At 40.8% G+C, this 17,593-nt stretch overlaps 1 protein-coding gene across 1 annotated transcript in view; it reads left to right on the top strand.

Moving 5' to 3' along the window:
* The window catches only part of SLC35D1 (solute carrier family 35 member D1), a 49,421-nt gene extending 32,331 nt beyond the window's left edge, over positions 1-17,090 (top strand). Inside the window, exons 11-12 of the mRNA XM_055402459.2 lie at positions 2,688-2,770; positions 12,386-17,090. Coding sequence (XP_055258434.1) covers positions 2,688-2,770; positions 12,386-12,494 — 192 coding nt within the window. The 3' untranslated portion in view covers positions 12,495-17,090. The remainder of the gene's footprint in view (positions 1-2,687; positions 2,771-12,385) is intronic.
* The last annotated feature ends 503 nt before the right edge of the window (positions 17,091-17,593 follow it).

Here is a 17,593-nt window from a genome sequence, read left to right as displayed (position 1 = left end):
TAGAAAATCTTGGTTAGGATGCTTTAATATGTAGTTTTTCTAACTTCTGAATGATATTGAGCAAAAGATTGGGTTCTCTGTTCTTTCCTTTTCTAAAATTCCTTGGGCAGTTTATGCTAATTAATCTCTCTTTTCCCTGAATCTCTGTATTCCAAGAGGGATCCTGTTAACACATTTTCCCAAGTTGCCTACCAGCTTTGTTTCCAGTTCAGTTCTGTTCAGTCGCTCAGTCGTATCCGACTCTTTGCGACCCCATGAATCACAGCACGCCAGGCCTCCCTGTCCATCACCAACTCCCGGAGTTCACTCAAACTCATGTCCATTGAGTCGGTGATGCCATCCAGCCATCTCATTCTCTGTCGTCCCTGTCTCCTCCCATCCCCAATCCCTCATAGCATCAGACTCTTTTCCAGTGAGTCAACTCATCGCATAAGGTGGCCAAAGTATTGGAGTTTCAGCCTTAGCATCAGTCCTTCCAATGAACACCCAGGATTGATCTCCTCCAGAATGGACTGGTTGGATCTCCTTGCAGTCCAAGGGACTCTCAAGAGTCTTCTCCAACACCACAGTTCAAAAGCATCAATTCTTCGGCGATCAGCTTTCTTCACAGTCCAACTCTCACATCCATACATGACCACGGGAAAAACCATAGCCTTGACTAGACGGACCTTGGTTGGCAAAGTAATGTCTCTGCTTTTTAATATGCTATCTAGGTTGGTCATAACTTTCCTTCCAAGGAGTAAGCGACTTTTAATTTCCTGGCTGCAATCAGCATCTGCAGTGATTTTGGAGCCCAAAAAAATAAAGTCTGACAGTTTCCACTGTTTCCCCATCTGTTTCCCATGAAGTGATTGTTTACAGTTACATGGTATTTTTTTTTTTCTCTCTCTCAAATAATGAGAAAATTTGCTCTAAAGTGACTTTCTTTCTCTATATTTAGACCTGAAAGAGGCTGACATAATTTTGAATGCTCTCTCAAAGGGTACTACTCCACTATAAGAATAATTTTGAAGTTTATTTTTGGCCTTATCAAAACATGATAGCACTTTACTTTCTGCTTTGTAGGCCTAATCTAAGAGAGCCCAGGTACTAAAAATATTTGTGACATTTACCGTTTTGGCAGTTGTAATAGCACAGAAGGAGTCAGTGACTTAAAAATGGAAAAACGGTTAGGGAGGAATTGAATAAGAGCTTAAACTTCAGAAATTTTTATTTTATCTTTGTGGTCTGAGGATAATTAAAAAGGAGTCAGAGGTTTTCACTGCTGTGGGCCCAGTTGGAGGCCTAGTTGAGGAATATCAATAACCTCAGATATGCAGATGACACTACCCTTATGACAGAAAGTGAAGAAGAACTCAAAAGCCTTTTGATGAAAGTGAAAGAGGAGAGTGAAAAGGTTGGCTTGAAGCTCAACGTTCAGAAAACAAAGATCATGGCATCTGGTCCCATCACTTCATGGGAAATAGATGGAAAAACAGTGGAAACAGTGTCAGACTTTATTTTTTTGGGCTCCAAAATCACTGCGGATGCTGATTGCAGCCATGAAATTAAAAGACGCTTACTCCTTGGAAGGAAAGTTATGACCAACCTAGATAGTATATTAAAAAGCAGAGACATTACTTTGCCAACAAAGGTCCATCTAGTCAAGGCTATGGTTTTTCCCGTGGTCATGTATGGATGTGAGAGTTGGACTGTGAAGAAAGCTGATCGCCGAAGAATTGATACTTTTGAACTGTGGTGCTGGAGAAGACTTGAGAGTCCCTTGTACTGCAAGGAGATCCAACCAGTCCATTCTGGAGATCAATCCTGGGTGTTCATTGGAAGGACTGATGCTAAAGCTGAAACTCCAATACTTTGGCCACCTCATGCAACGAGTTGACTCACTGGAAAAGACTCTGATGCTGGGAAAGGTTGGGGGCGGGAGGAGAAGGGGACAACAGAGAATGAGATGGCTGGATGGCATCACCAACTCTGTGGACATGAGTTTGAGTGAACTCCGGGAGTTGGTGATGGACAGGGAGGCCTGGTGTGCTGTGATTCATGGGGTCGCGGAGAGTCGGACACGACTGAGTGACTGAACTGAACTGAACACCTGGGAGATTAAGGGGGTTGGGACAGGTGATTTTAGGTGTGATACTTTGAGATGACTTTCCCTTGTTTCTTTAAGATACCAACAAAGAGTCCTTTAGAAATAGTCTTTGAGTTGATAAATTCTCCATCATCCCCTTTTTCCCTTTCAAAAAGTGGGAAAGATACTTGCCTGTAAGCAGGTTTTCCTTCACTCTCCCCTTACAAACTGCTGCCTCTGTGGGAGGGAAAAAACATTCTTTTGGAACTTGTTAAATGTGTAGAAATACCCCTGGTAGTAGCAGTGATTCTTTATTTAGATTTGTAATGTCAGCTCATATCACAAGGAAGGGGAAAGTTTGTGGATCGTTTTAGTATTCTTCAGCATCGGTGGAAGCATTTAGCCTCTGGAGAGAGACCAGGAAGAGACTGATGTTGTTTGTTAGCTGATGTTCACACTCATGCTGCACTCATTTTAGGATCATTGGGTTTTTGTTAGTTTTCCTTTATTTTTTTTTGTGATTTAAGGATATATGTTTGGGTCATTGTGTGGATAACTCTTATTTAAACATTGAAAAGTTCAAACCTGTGTAACAGTATTTTGCCATTTTTCTTTTTAGAATATATTAATAACTTATATTGGAATGGTCTTTGGTGGAGATTATATTTTCACTTGGACAAACTTCATTGGCTTAAATATCAGGTAAGTAAAAATATTTAACTGTAACTACTTTGACAGGTGGATTTAGATTGTCAAATAGTCACAGTTAGCTTGGACTACTTAATGGCAAATTTGTTCACTTGTTATTAAACAGACATTTGTGGAGTTCCTACAATACATTATACAATTAATGTCTTTTTGATAATGCTTTTTAAGAAAACGGGAGAAAGTGGTTTCATATTTTATGCACAGTTTTGGGGGAGTCTTTTCTGGAAGTTGAACTCCTTTTGTTTAGCCTTGAAAGAATAATCTTTTATTTATTGTGCTAGAGGTCCGTGTAGTGTTCTTAAGAAAATTCCAGGCTAAAGAATACCAACTCTCTTTATATTGCTTTATGTGTATCTTACTTTGGACACATCACTGCATTTCTTTAGACTTCATTCATCTTTAACAATGATGAGGGTAACTTGCCTGAAAGAGCTTTTTCAGTTTGAGAATTTTGAATTTCATGGTTTTAAATACTATTTATATGCTTTCAGTTCAGTTCAGTCGCTCAGTCGTGTCCGACTCTTTGCGACCCCATGAATCACAGCACGCCAGGCCTCCCTGTCCATCACCAACTCCCGGAGTTCACTCAAACTCATGTCCATTGAGTCGGTGATGCCATCCAGCCATCTCATTCTCTGTCGTCCCCTTCTCCTCCCGCCCCCAACCTTTCCCAGCATCAGAGTCTTTTCCAGTGAGTCAACTCGTTGCATGAGGTGGCCAAAGTATTGGAGTTTCAGCTTTAGCATCAGTCCTTCCAATGAACACCCAGGATTGATCTCCTTTAGAATGGACTGGTTGGATCTCCTTGCAGTCCAAGGGACTCTCAAGAGTCTTCTCCAGCATCACAATTCAAAAGCATCAATTCTTTGGCGATGCTTTAAAACCCTCAAATTTTAAAGACCTCCATCCTGAACTCAGACTTGTACATCTAATTAGCTCACTTGACATCTCCGGCTGACATGTCCGAAACTGAACTCCTTGTATTTCCTCCAAAGTCTGTTACACCCCCAGCCTGAACATCTCAGCTGGTGACACTCCATCCTTCTAGCTGGTGACACTCCATCCTTCTAGCCTCTCAATTCAAAAGCCTCTCAGTTCAATTCTTCAACTTATACCCAACATCCAGTGTGTTAGCAAAGTCGATTGGGTCTACCTTCAGAATACATCCAAAAAGATCACTTTTCACCGCCTGCATTCCTTCCATCATTATCTCAGCCACCAACATCTTTTGCCTAGATTACTGCCTAGTCTTCTATACCTGCATCTCTGATTTGGCTCATCCCCATATCTTTCCCCTTGTCAGTTCTCGAGAGTAGACAGTGTATTCCTTGTCAGAGCTAAGTCAGAACATGTCACTCTTCTTTGTACTCCCCTCTCCATGTCCCAGCGTCCTGACAAGGCCCTACAAAGTCTGTCTCTCGCTTGCCCTTCAATTTCAGCTCTTGCTTCTCTTCTCCCTCACTCTATTTCATCTACACAGACCTCCTTGCTATTCTTTTTGAATACAGGGAATGCTGTCTCTTTAAGGTGTTTGGACAGAGTATTTTGTTTACCTGGAGTACTGTACTGCCAGATACTTGCATGGCTGGTTCCCTTATGCCTATATATTTTTGCTCAAATGTTACGTACTCATGGAAATTTACCCTGACGACCTTATTTAAAATTGCAACTTGCTCTTCCTCTTCTGATACTCTGAAGCCCTCTTATTCTATTTTTCTGTTTATGTTTATACATAGTATGCATTTTCTGTCTCCCCTGCTACAGTGTAAGTTCCATGAGGGTATAGATCCCTGCCTATATTGTTCACTTATCTTTCCAAGCTCCTAGAATGAGTTCTGGTCGTTGCTTAATGTTTGTTTGATGAATTCTCTATGGATTAGTGATAAAAAAAAAAAAACAACAGCACTTTGAAAACTATAAAGGTCTTTAATGGTAGTATCTTTTTAATTTACAATAAATTTTATAACTTCTCTTGAGCTTTTATATCTTTAGATGTAAACAAGTGATAATGCCTATTCCACCTTTCTTATGAATCATTGTGACAATTAATACTAATGTTATTAATAAGATAATAATTCATTATTTTCCTTTCCATGACATTTATTTGCCATTATTATTGTCTTTTTAGAGGAAAAAATTATTTGTTATTTGTGGGAGTTGGATATATTGGTTGGAGTTTGGATATGTAAATATGCCTGAGGATTGCATATTCTGGAAGGAAGACGAGCAGTTGAGTCTCAGATCTCATTCACAGTTGCAGTTTTGATACTTAATAATTGTGTGATTTTGAAAGCATTGTTTCTTTCTGATCTTCAGTTTTCTTACATATTTCCGTTAGAAACCTATATCTTTAGAGTTGTTGGAATGAAATAATCCAATGAATGAAGTACCTGATTCACTGCTTGATATTTATGCGTAGTAGATAATCAGTTTCTTTTATTAATAGTTGTGAGGAAGAGCCAGGATATAAGGATCAACATGGTGAACTAGTTCTGAGTTTACATTTAGCCTAAGTTTCCTTCATTTCTAAAAATCTAGATTAAAGAGTCTTTATGATACATTATGGGCCTGATTCAGAAATGCCTTGATTTTTTTTTTTTTGTCTCCTTCAAGTAAGAACTTGATGGTTAAAATGAAGTAAGAGCTGCTGTTTGCATTTTCAGATATCTGCAGTTTAAATCTCATAACATAGTATCTTATAAGAAATATTGTTTTTTTTCCCACATCGTAGGCTATTTAAAAAAATAACTTCAGTGCCTGAGTATGTTGGAATGTTTCATGTGTCAGCCCAACATATGTCAAATCTAAAGCCTTGAAAGTTTCTTTTTGTGTTAAGTAGTGATTATAGTTCTGGATAAACAGTACCGTTTTGCTAGCAAGGTTAGTTGATAATGATGTCATTGGTACTCTTCCCTTATGCAGTATTTTTCATAATTTCTAATTGCCGTCGGCCACCTCATGCGATGAGTTGATTCACTGGAAAAGACTCGGATGCTAGGAGGGATTGGGGGTGGGAGGAGACGGGAACGACAGAGAATGAGATGGCTGGATGGCATCACCGACTCGATGGACATGAGTTTGAGTGAACTCCGGGAGTTGGTGATGGACAGGGAGGGCTGGCGTGTTGTGATTCATGGGGTCCCAAAGAGTCGGACACGACTGAGCAACTGAACTGAACTGAACTGAATTGCTATCACATTTTATTGTAATAAATTTTACAGGCCATCTCTCTTTAATCTCTGTTTCATTACAGGGTTAAGGAGAATAAGTAGTACACTTATTTGCCTGTCAGCATTCAAATTATTTGCAGAGTTAGGATTAGAGTCCAGATGACTTTGTGTTTCAAATACCATTTCTTTCTATTACAACTTGCATTTCAGCGTCTGTAAAGGAAAGTATATGTTGCCTTTTTTTTCTTTCACTTTTTCTCTTTAAAATAAAAATTATGGTTTTGGTTTTTTTTTTACATCTTACACTAGTTAGTAAGTGGACTCATGGATTGCGAACATTACTTTTTATTTTTTTTTAATGTGAAAAACCAAGCTTAGATTGGCTACTTAGTAGATTTCACGTTGATTGGAAATGGTATGAGTCCATCCTTGGCTGATTGCACTTTGAAAGAAATCACTATTAAAACTGTACTCTTAAAGAATTTTCTGATTATACTCTAATGAATCTAGCTTCCCTTCATCCTGCTTGGGTTTTTTTTTTTTTTTTTTTGCTGTTTCAGGAAAAGTTTAAATAGTCCTTTCTGATAGGATTCAATTCTAGGAAGCAAGAGGTTTGTATTGATAGGTTCTCAGGCTCCAATTTGATTTTTTTTTTTTTCTCTGTCCCCCCAGTAGGGCTCTGTTAAGAGCCTGGCTGTCTCCAACTCCCCTAAGTGCCTTTTTCCAGTGGCCAATTACTGTGTTCACTGAAGCTCAAAAAAGCAGCAGAGCGAGTGGGGAATGAATAGTGAAGGGTGGTGACAGAGTGTGCTTCTGTACTTTCACCAGAAGTTGGGCTCTGGCCTGTGTCTTTGGCCCAAGTAATGCAGCCTTTCCAGATAATGACAGCGGCATCTCCGTAACTGCCCAGGCTAGAATTCATAGAACTTTTGGAGTTTATTTTTATCTATGATTCTTTTTCTTTCCTTCTAGTTAAAAAAAAAACACCATGATTTAAATATAGTAAAATCACCCCCCCCCATTTCCTGTACAGTTCTGGGAGTTTTGATAAATGCATATAGTTCTATAACTACCACCGCCATATTCAAAGTATAAAACAATTGTAATACCTCCCAGATCTCCCTGTGTCCTTTTTCACTGAACCTCTCTCCCCTACAGAGATCTGTTTTGTATCCATATGATGTCCCGAATGTTGTATAATGATACAAAATGTTATGCAGCTCTTTGTCTGACCTCTTTCACTTAATATATTGCATGAGATTCCCCGTTGCATTTGAGATTCTGTGGTATGTATGTACCTGTTGCTGCTAAGTCACTTCAGTCGTGTCTGACTCTGTGCGACCCCATAGACGGAAGCCCACCAAGCTCCCCCGTCCCTGGGATTCTCCAGGCAAGAACACTGGAGTGGGTTGCCATTTCCTTCTCCAGCTTGTACCGGTAGTTTGTACTTTTTTCCTGCTGCTGCTGCTGACTGTCAATCCCTTAGGGTGGTATGTGCGTGCTTAGTGGCTCAGTCATGTCTGACTCTTTGTGATGCTTTGAACTGTAGCCCGCCAGGCTCCTCTGTCTGTGGGGTTTTCCAGGCAAGAATACTGGAGTGGGTTGCCATTTCCTCTCCAGGGAATCTTCCCAACCCAGGAAGAGAACCTGAGTCTCCTGTGTCTCCTGCACTGTAGGCAGATTCTCTACCTGCAGAACCACTGGGGAATTCCCTTTCACTGCTGAGTAGCATTCTATTATGGAATTCCCAGATCAGAGATCGAACCTGTTTCCCCTGCATTGGCAGGTGGATTCTTTACCTTTGAGTCACCTGGGAAGCCCTTTCTTTTATTATCGCTATTTTATAAATGAGGAGGCTGAGGCTTAGATAAGTTTCAGTCTAATGCATTCTGAAGACATGCATTGAGCCTGTTTCTGTTTGCCGGGCACTGCGCTCTAGAGATGTGGTACATTCACTCATAGCTCTGCCAAGGTCACACAGCTCATGTCATTGAAGGATTTCAGCCCTGATGGGTTGAACTCCAGAGTCCGGGTTCTCCCCCTTTAATGAGTTATCATTCAGTAAATGACTAATTAGTTATAATGCAGCCTCAGTGAACCATATGTAGCCATTGCCACTTTAGATTCTCAGCTATCTGAGGGCAGAAATCACTTGTCTTTTTTATAGTTGTGTCAGTACTTATCAGTGCCTGGTCTATAACAGGCATCCACCCAGTAATAATAATAACCAAATACCAGACAATATTTTTTTATGCTTAGTCTTATCCTCGGCATTGCCCTAAGTATGCCATTCTTAATCTAACAGTTCTCTGAGATACGTACTATGAGTATTTCATTTCATAGAGGGGCTGAGAAACTTACCATGTATTATCCAGCTGGTGAAATAAACAGTCCATGATTGCCTTCCAAGTTTTCTTAACTGCAGTCCAGTAAAAGTGAATAAAGGAATAAATTAATTTTATTTTCATATCCCTTCAAAAAATGTCGTCATACTGGTTACATAATTCTTAAGTCAGTCTCCTTTTGTGTAACACACCCCATTTTACTTTACTTTCTGACATCAAACCAGAGTCTCTACAGTCTCTGGGGTGGGCCGTGATGCAGCTCAGAGTCTGGCTCCAGAGCTGGGTCCTGAGGACTTCGGTCTAGCCACTTCTACCTGGCTCCTGAGTCTACTGTTCCTGCATTTGGGACTCCTTTACCTGTTTCCTTAAAAGGAGGTTTTGCTTCCTGATTCCAGACTTCTCCTCCTGCATAGTTCCATGCTAGCAGACTCTTCCAGTTCCAGTCTTCTCCTGCAGTAAGGACGTGAACTCTTCTTCGTGGTTCTCATTTGGAGAGAGAGAAGGACATGTTTGGTATTATCAGTGGGTTGCTGCTGCTGTAATAGTTACCACGCTTTTCATAGAGATAAATAACTGACTTCTCACTGGAATAACTTTGACTTCTGAAAGAATGTAGGGAGGTTAGCTAGCCCTTTGCGATATTATAATTCCTTACAGAAGAGCACTGAAACGGAATATAGCAGCAGATTTGTATTCTGTTATGGATACTTCCACTAGCTATTTATAGTTCACTTTTCATAACCTCAGTTTTCTTTTGCTCAGTTTTTAAGCCAAGGTTGTCTGTTTTAGTTCGGCTGCTAAACTTTCCTGATTGATCCTGGTCATGAGGTCTAAAGTTATTTTGCAGGAGACTATTGACATTTTAAGGAACTTCTTCCAGATGTGGGAAACATATATAATATATTACCTTTTTAAAAGTTCTGACAGGAGTCCTCTACCTACTTTTTAAGGTGTTGTGTTTTGTTTTGTTTTTTTAAGAGGCAGAAAAGAAAAAGGAGTAGAAGTAGGTGAGAAAATGATGGAAATGCTTGAGTAGTTTGGATTTAGCCCTGAGTTGGGGAAGAGTATCAAAGATATCAGGAAAGCAAAAACAAACCCCCTCCCTGTTTCCAAATATGTGAGAGAAACGCCCCGTTTCCAAAAACACTGACATTAAATGGTAAGAATAGGTAGAAAGCAAGTTTTTAGGTTCATTTTCTTCTATTTCTTTAACTTTTCTCTAGTTGAGTCCTTTAAAAAAAAAAACAAAACTGTATTGTATATGAAGGCAATCTTATCAGAATTCTGATCTTAAAAGAGAGCATCTACCAGTCTCACATCAGTTAATAAAACAAATAATATCCTTATTCATGCCATTGAGTTCCAAAGAAATCACAACAAAATTTGGGAGCCTTTTATTTTTTTGTAAATTTACTCCTGGCCAAATTCCTAAAACTCCTAGGCAGATAGAATGGTTAGCAAACATCCTGGTCAGACTTTTGTGACTGAGGTACTTCTATTTTTAAAGTATGTGCACATGAGGGAACGGTATTTAACGTCCTATAGTAAATCATAACAAAAATGATATGAAAAAGAACGTGTGTATGTATATGTATGAAATTGCATAACTTTGCTGTACACCAGAAACTAGCATAGCATTGTAAATCAACTGTACTTCAATAAAAAGTAAATAAAGTATGTGCTCAGACCGACACTTACCTTGCTGCAGAAAGGACATAGGTAGATATCTGTGAAGGCAACATAGGGAGTTAATATTTGTCGAGTGCCTGGTCTCTGACCGCCACCTTTACAGCATTGTTTCATTTAGTCATCCCGAGTTCACATGAAACCGAAATTGAGACTCAGAGGGGTGCACTAACTTGCCCAAGGTCACGCAGCCACCGTAGTGAGAAGCAGAGCTGAGACTCTAACCCTGACCTGACTATAAAAATCTGCTGCGTGATTTAGCCGTGTGAGAGCCCATGGGATAAGACAGTAAAATGGTCCCACTTTGTTCTGAACATTTTCAGTCTCTGCTTACCTCCTGTCTTACCACCGGCTCGTCTTTATCCTCCTGTCTCCTTAAGGAGGTGACTGATTAGTATGCAAGGGCATAGACTAATTTTTACCTTAAGGGAATTTGTAATCTAGTTGGGAAGGTTCATTTATTCCTAAACACACATAATAGGTACTTTTAATACATTCCCTCAAAAGAGCTTTCAGGAGGCTGTGTAGCCCAGGTGAGCTTGAGGTCCCCCAAATAATCCCTGTCCCAGAAGAGTGAACCCTCCTGGCGGTAGGTGTGGTAGAAGTGTGAGGAGTGGCAGCAGCCACCTCAGAGGCCAAGGGCTCAGATGATGTAGGTTCTCCACTGTTCACTTGATTCTAGTTGGAGAGAAACCACCTCTGTGAATCTCCCCAGGATCTGCATGTTTTCTTTCTTGTGTGTGTGCCTGTGTGCTCAGTCATGTCTGACTCTTTGCAACCCCGTGGACTGCAGCCTGCCAGGCTCCTCTGTCCATGGAATTTTCCAGGCAAGACTCCTGGAGTGGGTTGCCATTTCCAGGAGATCTTCCTGACCCAGGGTTCAAACTTGCTTCTCTTGCATTTCCTGCACTGACAGGAGATAACTTGACAATCCGCATTGACAAGGCGGATTCCTTCCATTGCGCCACCTGGGAAGCCTGTTTTCTTACTTACTGGGATGTTTTTTATTCTTATTAAAAAGTATTTCTACAGAACAGTCTTTTGGACTCTGTGGGAGAGGGCGAGGGTGGGATGATTTGGGAGAATGGCATTGAAACATGTATATTATCATATGTGAAACGAATCGCCAGTCCAAGTTCAATGCATGATACAGGATGCTCGGGGCTGGTGTACTGGGATGAACCAGAGGGATGGGATGGGGAGGGAAGTGGGAGGGGGGTTCAAGATGGGGAACATATGTACACCCAGGGCAGATTCATGTCAATGTATGGCAAAACCAATACAATAATGTAAAGTAATTAGCCTCCAATTAAAATAAATAAATTAAAAAAAATAAAAGCAATAAATAAAAGACCCTAAGCAAAAAAAGATCCAACCAGTCCATTCTAAAGGAGACCAATCCTGGGTGTTCATTGGAAGGACTGATGCTAAAGCTGAAACTCCAATACTTTGGCCATCTCATGAGACGAGTTGACTCACTGGAAAAGACTCTGATACTGGGAGGGATTGGGGGCAGGAGGAGACGGGGATGACAGAGAATGAGATGGATGGATGGCAACACCGACTCGATGGAGGTAAGTTTGAGTGAATTCCGGAAGTTGGTGATGGACAGGGAGGCCTGGCATGCTGTGATTCATGGGGTTGCAGAGAGTCGGACACGACTGAGCGACTGACCTGAACTGAAGCAAAAAAAAAAAAAAAATGCTTCCCTAAAAAAAAAAGTATTCCTGCCTCTAATGATTATTTTTGAAAATGCGAAAAATGCAAGTAGAAATCACCTGTAATCTCAGTCTAGATGTAACTATCGTTAATATTCTTATTTTGTTCCTTCCTGACTTTATTCCAATGCATTAGTGTACATATTCATGTTCATTTAAATAAAATGGGGTTGGAGAGCACTGAACTATTTTTTCGTTTTAAAGGTCATGGCCAGCTCTTTATTTTCTGTCATTTAAATGAATGCCTAATATTCTATGGTATGAATTTATATAATACTCTATTGTGAGACACTTATCCTTTAGCTAATTTTCTGAAGTTATAGATTTTGTGATAAATGCTTTGTCAGTAAGTCTATGAAGATGTATACAGTTCATCCATGAAATAGATTTCTAGGTTAGAGGATAAGCAGAATTCTGAGGGTTTTTTTTTTCAACAAATTGTCATGAGGAAAGACTATAAAATTGGCACTCCTGCTGACAAGTATATGCAAACATTCATTTTTCCAAAGCATCAACAACAGTGGATAGTACCATGATGAGGGAGTGTCTCTAGTTTGGTAAATGAAAATGCTGTATGTTTTCATTTTATGTGGTGTTGATTTATAAAGGTAGCTCCAACTCTCCCTGCAGGTTGCCTTAAATTTGTGCCATTCCTTCCTTTCTCCCTGATGGTGGTTTTCTGTTTTGCAGCATTGCTGGGAGCCTGGTATATTCCTACATCACCTTCTCTGAAGAACAGCTGAGCAAACAATCAGAAGCCAGTAACAAGCTGGACATTAAGGGGAAAGGAGCAGTATGACGAGGGTTGCATCAACTGCACTGGCCCAAGTTTTCGATCAAATGGGAACACTGGCAATTCTTACACAGATACTGAGGTGTCTTGATCATGGAGAAAATACCATTGCACTTGTACAATCTGAGGATTGATTGCTGCCTTTTAAAATTTTATGAGAGAAACTTATAATTGACTCTTTTAAATATGCCATTAGAATTAATTTATATCAGACTGGAAAATGTACTGGGCTTTTTAATTTATTTTTCTTCTATGCCGACCGTGAAACATCCATGTTTTGAAAATATTTTATTCCATAGTTGGATATCCAGGTGTCCCTGAGAGCCGCATATCTAAAGCGTTCCATCAGGAGCCTCACTGTTCACGTCGTTGCTGAGTCTGGAGGCAGTTTGCCCTTCCTTCTGCTGGAAATGCAGCTGAGGATCTGAAGTTACTCTTCTTTGAATTTTCTTTCCTAACGATTGCCTTTTCTTCATGAGGCTATCATCATTGCTTTGGCCAAAGAGGACATCTTTGGCACTAAAGAAATGTGTGTGGCTTCAAAGTATATTGGTTTCTACATTGGCTTTCCTGAGAGCTCATGGGACGAGCAGGGTGCATTCCTTGAAAATGTCCTATTCCCTCTATGTTGTGTAGGATGAGGAAAATGTAGGGGTGAAGGAAGTAGACCTTTTATCCATTTTATTCATCTGTCGGAGTCATGCATTCAACTAAAATGTCGTGCGTGTAATACGTGCCAGGCATTGTGCTGAGTACTGGGGGTGGAGAGATGTTCTTGGAGGTAGTTACCTGACCTCGCTTCTGCTATAGTGACCAAGAGTAAGACTGAGAACTTAGCTCCATGTATTTAGTCAGAAGACATTGTGACTGTGAATAAGTCTTAGAGGTTTTCTCAGCTCTCAGAAACTGCAGATCTGTATGCGGGGTTAGAAGCACCAGCTCCACAGCGACGTGAAACCAGATGCTGCAATGTACATCAAATTCATGTGAACCCTGCCATCATAAACCATGTGCTCAGCTGTTCTTGCCCAAGTGAGAATGGCATGCTGCGAACATGACCTCCATCTGTTTCCCCTTGCTTCCCACCTCTGGGTTTGGTTGCTACTCTTTTTACTCCTGCTTGAATCAGTATGACTAGTCTTATATTTCTGAGTGTATGATTTGAGGGAAAAGGCTGGTTAGATATTTTTATATGGTCCAGGCTTGGACTGTGTTGCTGGCACTGTCAGTGTTAGAGCCATCACCTTCCCTCCTCTTCCTTCAATGGCATGAGCATAACCTCTTTCCTTTGGACACTCCCGCCGCATCCCACATTAATGAGCAGGCCCGCTTCTCTCAAGGTCAGTGCTGATCCTGGGAGAGCAGCCGTGGATGGGCCTCACCTGAATTGCCTCTTTGGGCAGGTCAGGTGTTAACTCAAACTCAGCAGTGTGACTTGGCTGAGAGTCATCCATTGACTTTGGAGATAAATGCTTGCTCAGGCCAGCTGTGCAGTCAGTGTGCAGGAGGCTGGCTACCTTTGCGTTGCTGTACATGCTGGCTTTCATTTCATGAGGTTTGCAATCTACTGGCCTTTGTTGACCCACACAGCTAGTATTCTGGTGCCTCACCAGGGAACCTGGAAGGTTTTGATTTCTTCCTATTTTTGAAAAACAGTTATATCGAGGTCCTTTTCATATTCATATCTTTCCCTTATTTTTGTTTGTCAAAGCCTAGCCAGTGGTGCTGAGTCCCTAGAATTAACCTCATAGCCAACTCTAAAGTTAGGAGCTCCATGTAGGGGGTCCTGAGACTCACTGTTTCCTAATACTTTGTGAGCTGAGAAAATTTAAGTGGGAGAATAGGATATTATCTTGTGCAAGATATCATCTTATCCCTGTTTTATCTGTAAGAAAGCAGGACTCGGAGAAAGATGACTTGCTAATAAGTCAGAATTGCTGTTTTTTTCCACTGAACTGTGCTGCCATTGATAACCCCCCCTTCTCTGAGGAAGTAGAGGTGCCAGCTGAGCCAGCCTGAGCTCTTTCGAGGAGGCGAGTGCTTGATGGAATTTAGAGTCAGCAAGGAATAAGCTTTGTGCATCAGGGAGAGTGATGGGCCCTCTGCGTGCCTGAGCTTCTGTCTTACTCCAGGTTGGCCATGGGTGACACGCACTTCTGCCTGTGAATTTTGCTGCCCCTGCCCACTTTTGCCCGGGGACAACGGGAAGGCATTTTGGGAGCTAATTTTGGTAGTCTGTTCCTTCTTTTTTGAGCTACTGGGAGGAGGAAACTTTGACATTAGAAACAGTTTGTGTGCATTTAGAGGAGTTGGACTAAGACCCACTCCCCGCCTCCCCTCGCCGCCACCCTGACAAGTGTTGAACTGCTTCTTGGAGAGTCGGTTTCCTTGAAGATGTGTCATCTCTCCAGGTCTTATTTGAGAAAATCGTGCTTAATAATAACTTCACTAAATGCACATGACCTTAGGGCTTGTGGCCTATACTGAGCTTTCTGACTGATTAGAAGCAGCAGAGCAGCTTCAAGCTTTCTGCCCTGTTCATGTTGATTGTTGGATTCCCCGTCACCTCCCACCAGTGTCTTAAGAGCAAGAAGCCTGGGGAAGTTGGAGATTGAATAGACTGACCAACCATTTTTGTAGTTTGTTTTCATTTATGTGCAGGCTTGGTTATGGCACATGAAGAGATGTACCTGGTATTCCAGCATCTTACAAGGCAAAGGTTCTTTGATCTGATAACTACCTCCTGGGAGAAAAAGAGGCAGTATAGAATTAAATCCTGAATTTGCCCTTTGAGACAGATGAGCTGTGGTGAGGATGTTGAAAACACATTTGTGACTAGTGGCTCCTTTTTTTGAGTTAATGACAGCGATGCCCTCTTTGACCAGTCTGTTTTTAAGGCAGTGCCAGGTTAATTTGAATAACCTGATTGGTCAGGCTACACGTTGCCAGCATGTCAGGTGATTTTTAATTCCTTCATGTGACTGTTAACTGTAGGAGTCAGTCATTTGTAGGATCCAGCTTGCATGTAGGTTAAGAAAGAGAAGTATGTTTTGTGTTTGTTGTTTGTAGTGCTTATTGTATCAGCCACGCATGGAAAGTTCACAGCAGCAACGCTGATACAGGATCTTCATGGAGAGTAGAGTTTCACTTTTGACTAGTTTGGAGTAGTACCCAGGATTTTGGGCAGACCTCCCTTTATTTTGGTTGTTATGGCATCTTTCAGTGAGCAGAGATTGACTATTGTATGCCAGGCATTATGTGAAGCTCTGTGGCAGCTGAGGTGAAGAGGACATGGTTCTCATTCTCAAGGAATGTGTAATTCTTTAGCCAGGCCCCGATTGAGAGAAAGAAGCAGATGAAAGGAGTCAGCGGTTTATGAGTAGAAGCTGGCTGCACCGATGTCAGCACTGGTGATTAGGGGTGTCCCACCCATAGAGTTGACTGAAGCACTTCTTTAATCTAGAGGACTTAAACTCATACTAGTCCTCTAGCTCTGAGATGAGAGCCAGGCCATTCGAATTCTGTGACTGCCTGGGTCCCTCTGCTCTCTCCTGCATGTGTTCTTGCTTCCCCATAGCTGTGTACTACTGGTTCCTCCCCATGAACAAGGCTGTAATTGATTTTTCTCTCCCTGAGGGAAAAATAATAATCTTTAAAATAAATAAGGGATGCAAGCTCCTCAGCACAATGCCTCGTGCATATTAGACACTCAGCAAATGTTGTTACTGTCATGATTTCAGGGTTAGACTATAGGCAAAGATTAAGAGTCTTACTTTGTGCTCCTTAAATGCTAGAGGCCTGGGCAATGTATTTCTTTTTGAATGTGACCCTATAATTTGGTTGCTTCTAGAATGGTTAAAGAAGAGTTTCTGCTCACGGTCAACCTTTAAAAATATCTAGTGGGTATAGTTGGGCTATGGTGATTCTACCTTTAAAAAAGATTCTATTCTTTAAAAAAGACAAGAGAAATGAGTCTCATATTTTGGTAAATTAAAAAAAAAATTAGTATCTATCTCAGAGAAATATAATTACACTTCAGAATGGTGATTCTGTTAGAACTTCCCCAGTTTGTTACCTTAAGGTAGCTCCTGTGTAGGTTAGACATTGTTTCTTCTCATCTCCGAATTAAATCCATTAGCTTCATTCTGCCTCTGTGTCCAGGCTTTTTGTCAGTTGTTGGTATTTGTGAACCTCTGGCACCATCGCTGTTTTCTAAGCCTACCTTCTAGTTCTTACTGGTAGGATGCCACTTCATCATGGTATGAGGAGATATTCTATGATGGGTTTTTTTTAAGCTTTCTCTTTTGAAAATAATTTTTTAAAAGAAATCTACTGGTTAGATTTTTTTTGTCTCACAAAGACGTTTTTAGAGATTATTTTGTTCATAAGCATTTCTTTCTCATGCTGATAATCAACTGATTTTTGTCCACAAATGTTGGTCTGTTACAGTATTTTTTCAATATAGATTCTATTTACCAAATGACCATTTTAGTGTTTTTAAAAGGTACTGAGGATTGAGACATGTAAATCAGGTGACATAAATATGAAAATTATGTGCCTAAATATTTTTGTAAAGGTGTCAAATAAATACTTTTTCTTCAACCCATGTATGAAAATTTCTTCCTAAGTGCCTGCAGAGACAGTCAGGAGCCGTAAGTCTGCCTGAATTTAAGAGGATGGCATCCCAATTGTTGACTGAGACACAGCAGAGAAAACACTGTTTGCCAATGTGATATTATGGTTTATAATAAGAAATATGTGTTTGGTCTTCGTCATTGTTCCTGGCACACCGCTCCTAAAGCCCATGCGATTTTCTATGTAAGAGCTATAGGAAAATCTTTTATTAGAGTACGTAGTTCTGTTTCCAGTTCATGAAATAGCTCCAGAGCCATAAAGGTGAAAAGGGTGTCTTTTGTTAGCATCTTTCAACCATTTCTAAGGTTATGTTAATGAGATGGCTTTTGGAAACTCCCTAAGGCTGGGAGCTGGTTGCCAGGGGAACCAACTGAGAGAGTCACACTGGAACTTTCAGCCTCCATACGTCTGCTCTCTCCAAGTGAAGAGAAGAGAGGATAGGGGAGAGGAGCTGGAGGTTAAACCTGCGG

Source organism: Moschus berezovskii, chromosome 4 (genome assembly GCF_049115385.1).
Source record: "Moschus berezovskii isolate FMDL1 chromosome 4, NW_MosBer_1.0, whole genome shotgun sequence".
Taxonomy (NCBI): domain Eukaryota; kingdom Metazoa; phylum Chordata; class Mammalia; order Artiodactyla; family Moschidae; genus Moschus; species Moschus berezovskii.
The sequence above is the reverse complement of the archived record's forward strand: the minus strand, read 5'-3'. Positions and strand labels throughout refer to the sequence as shown.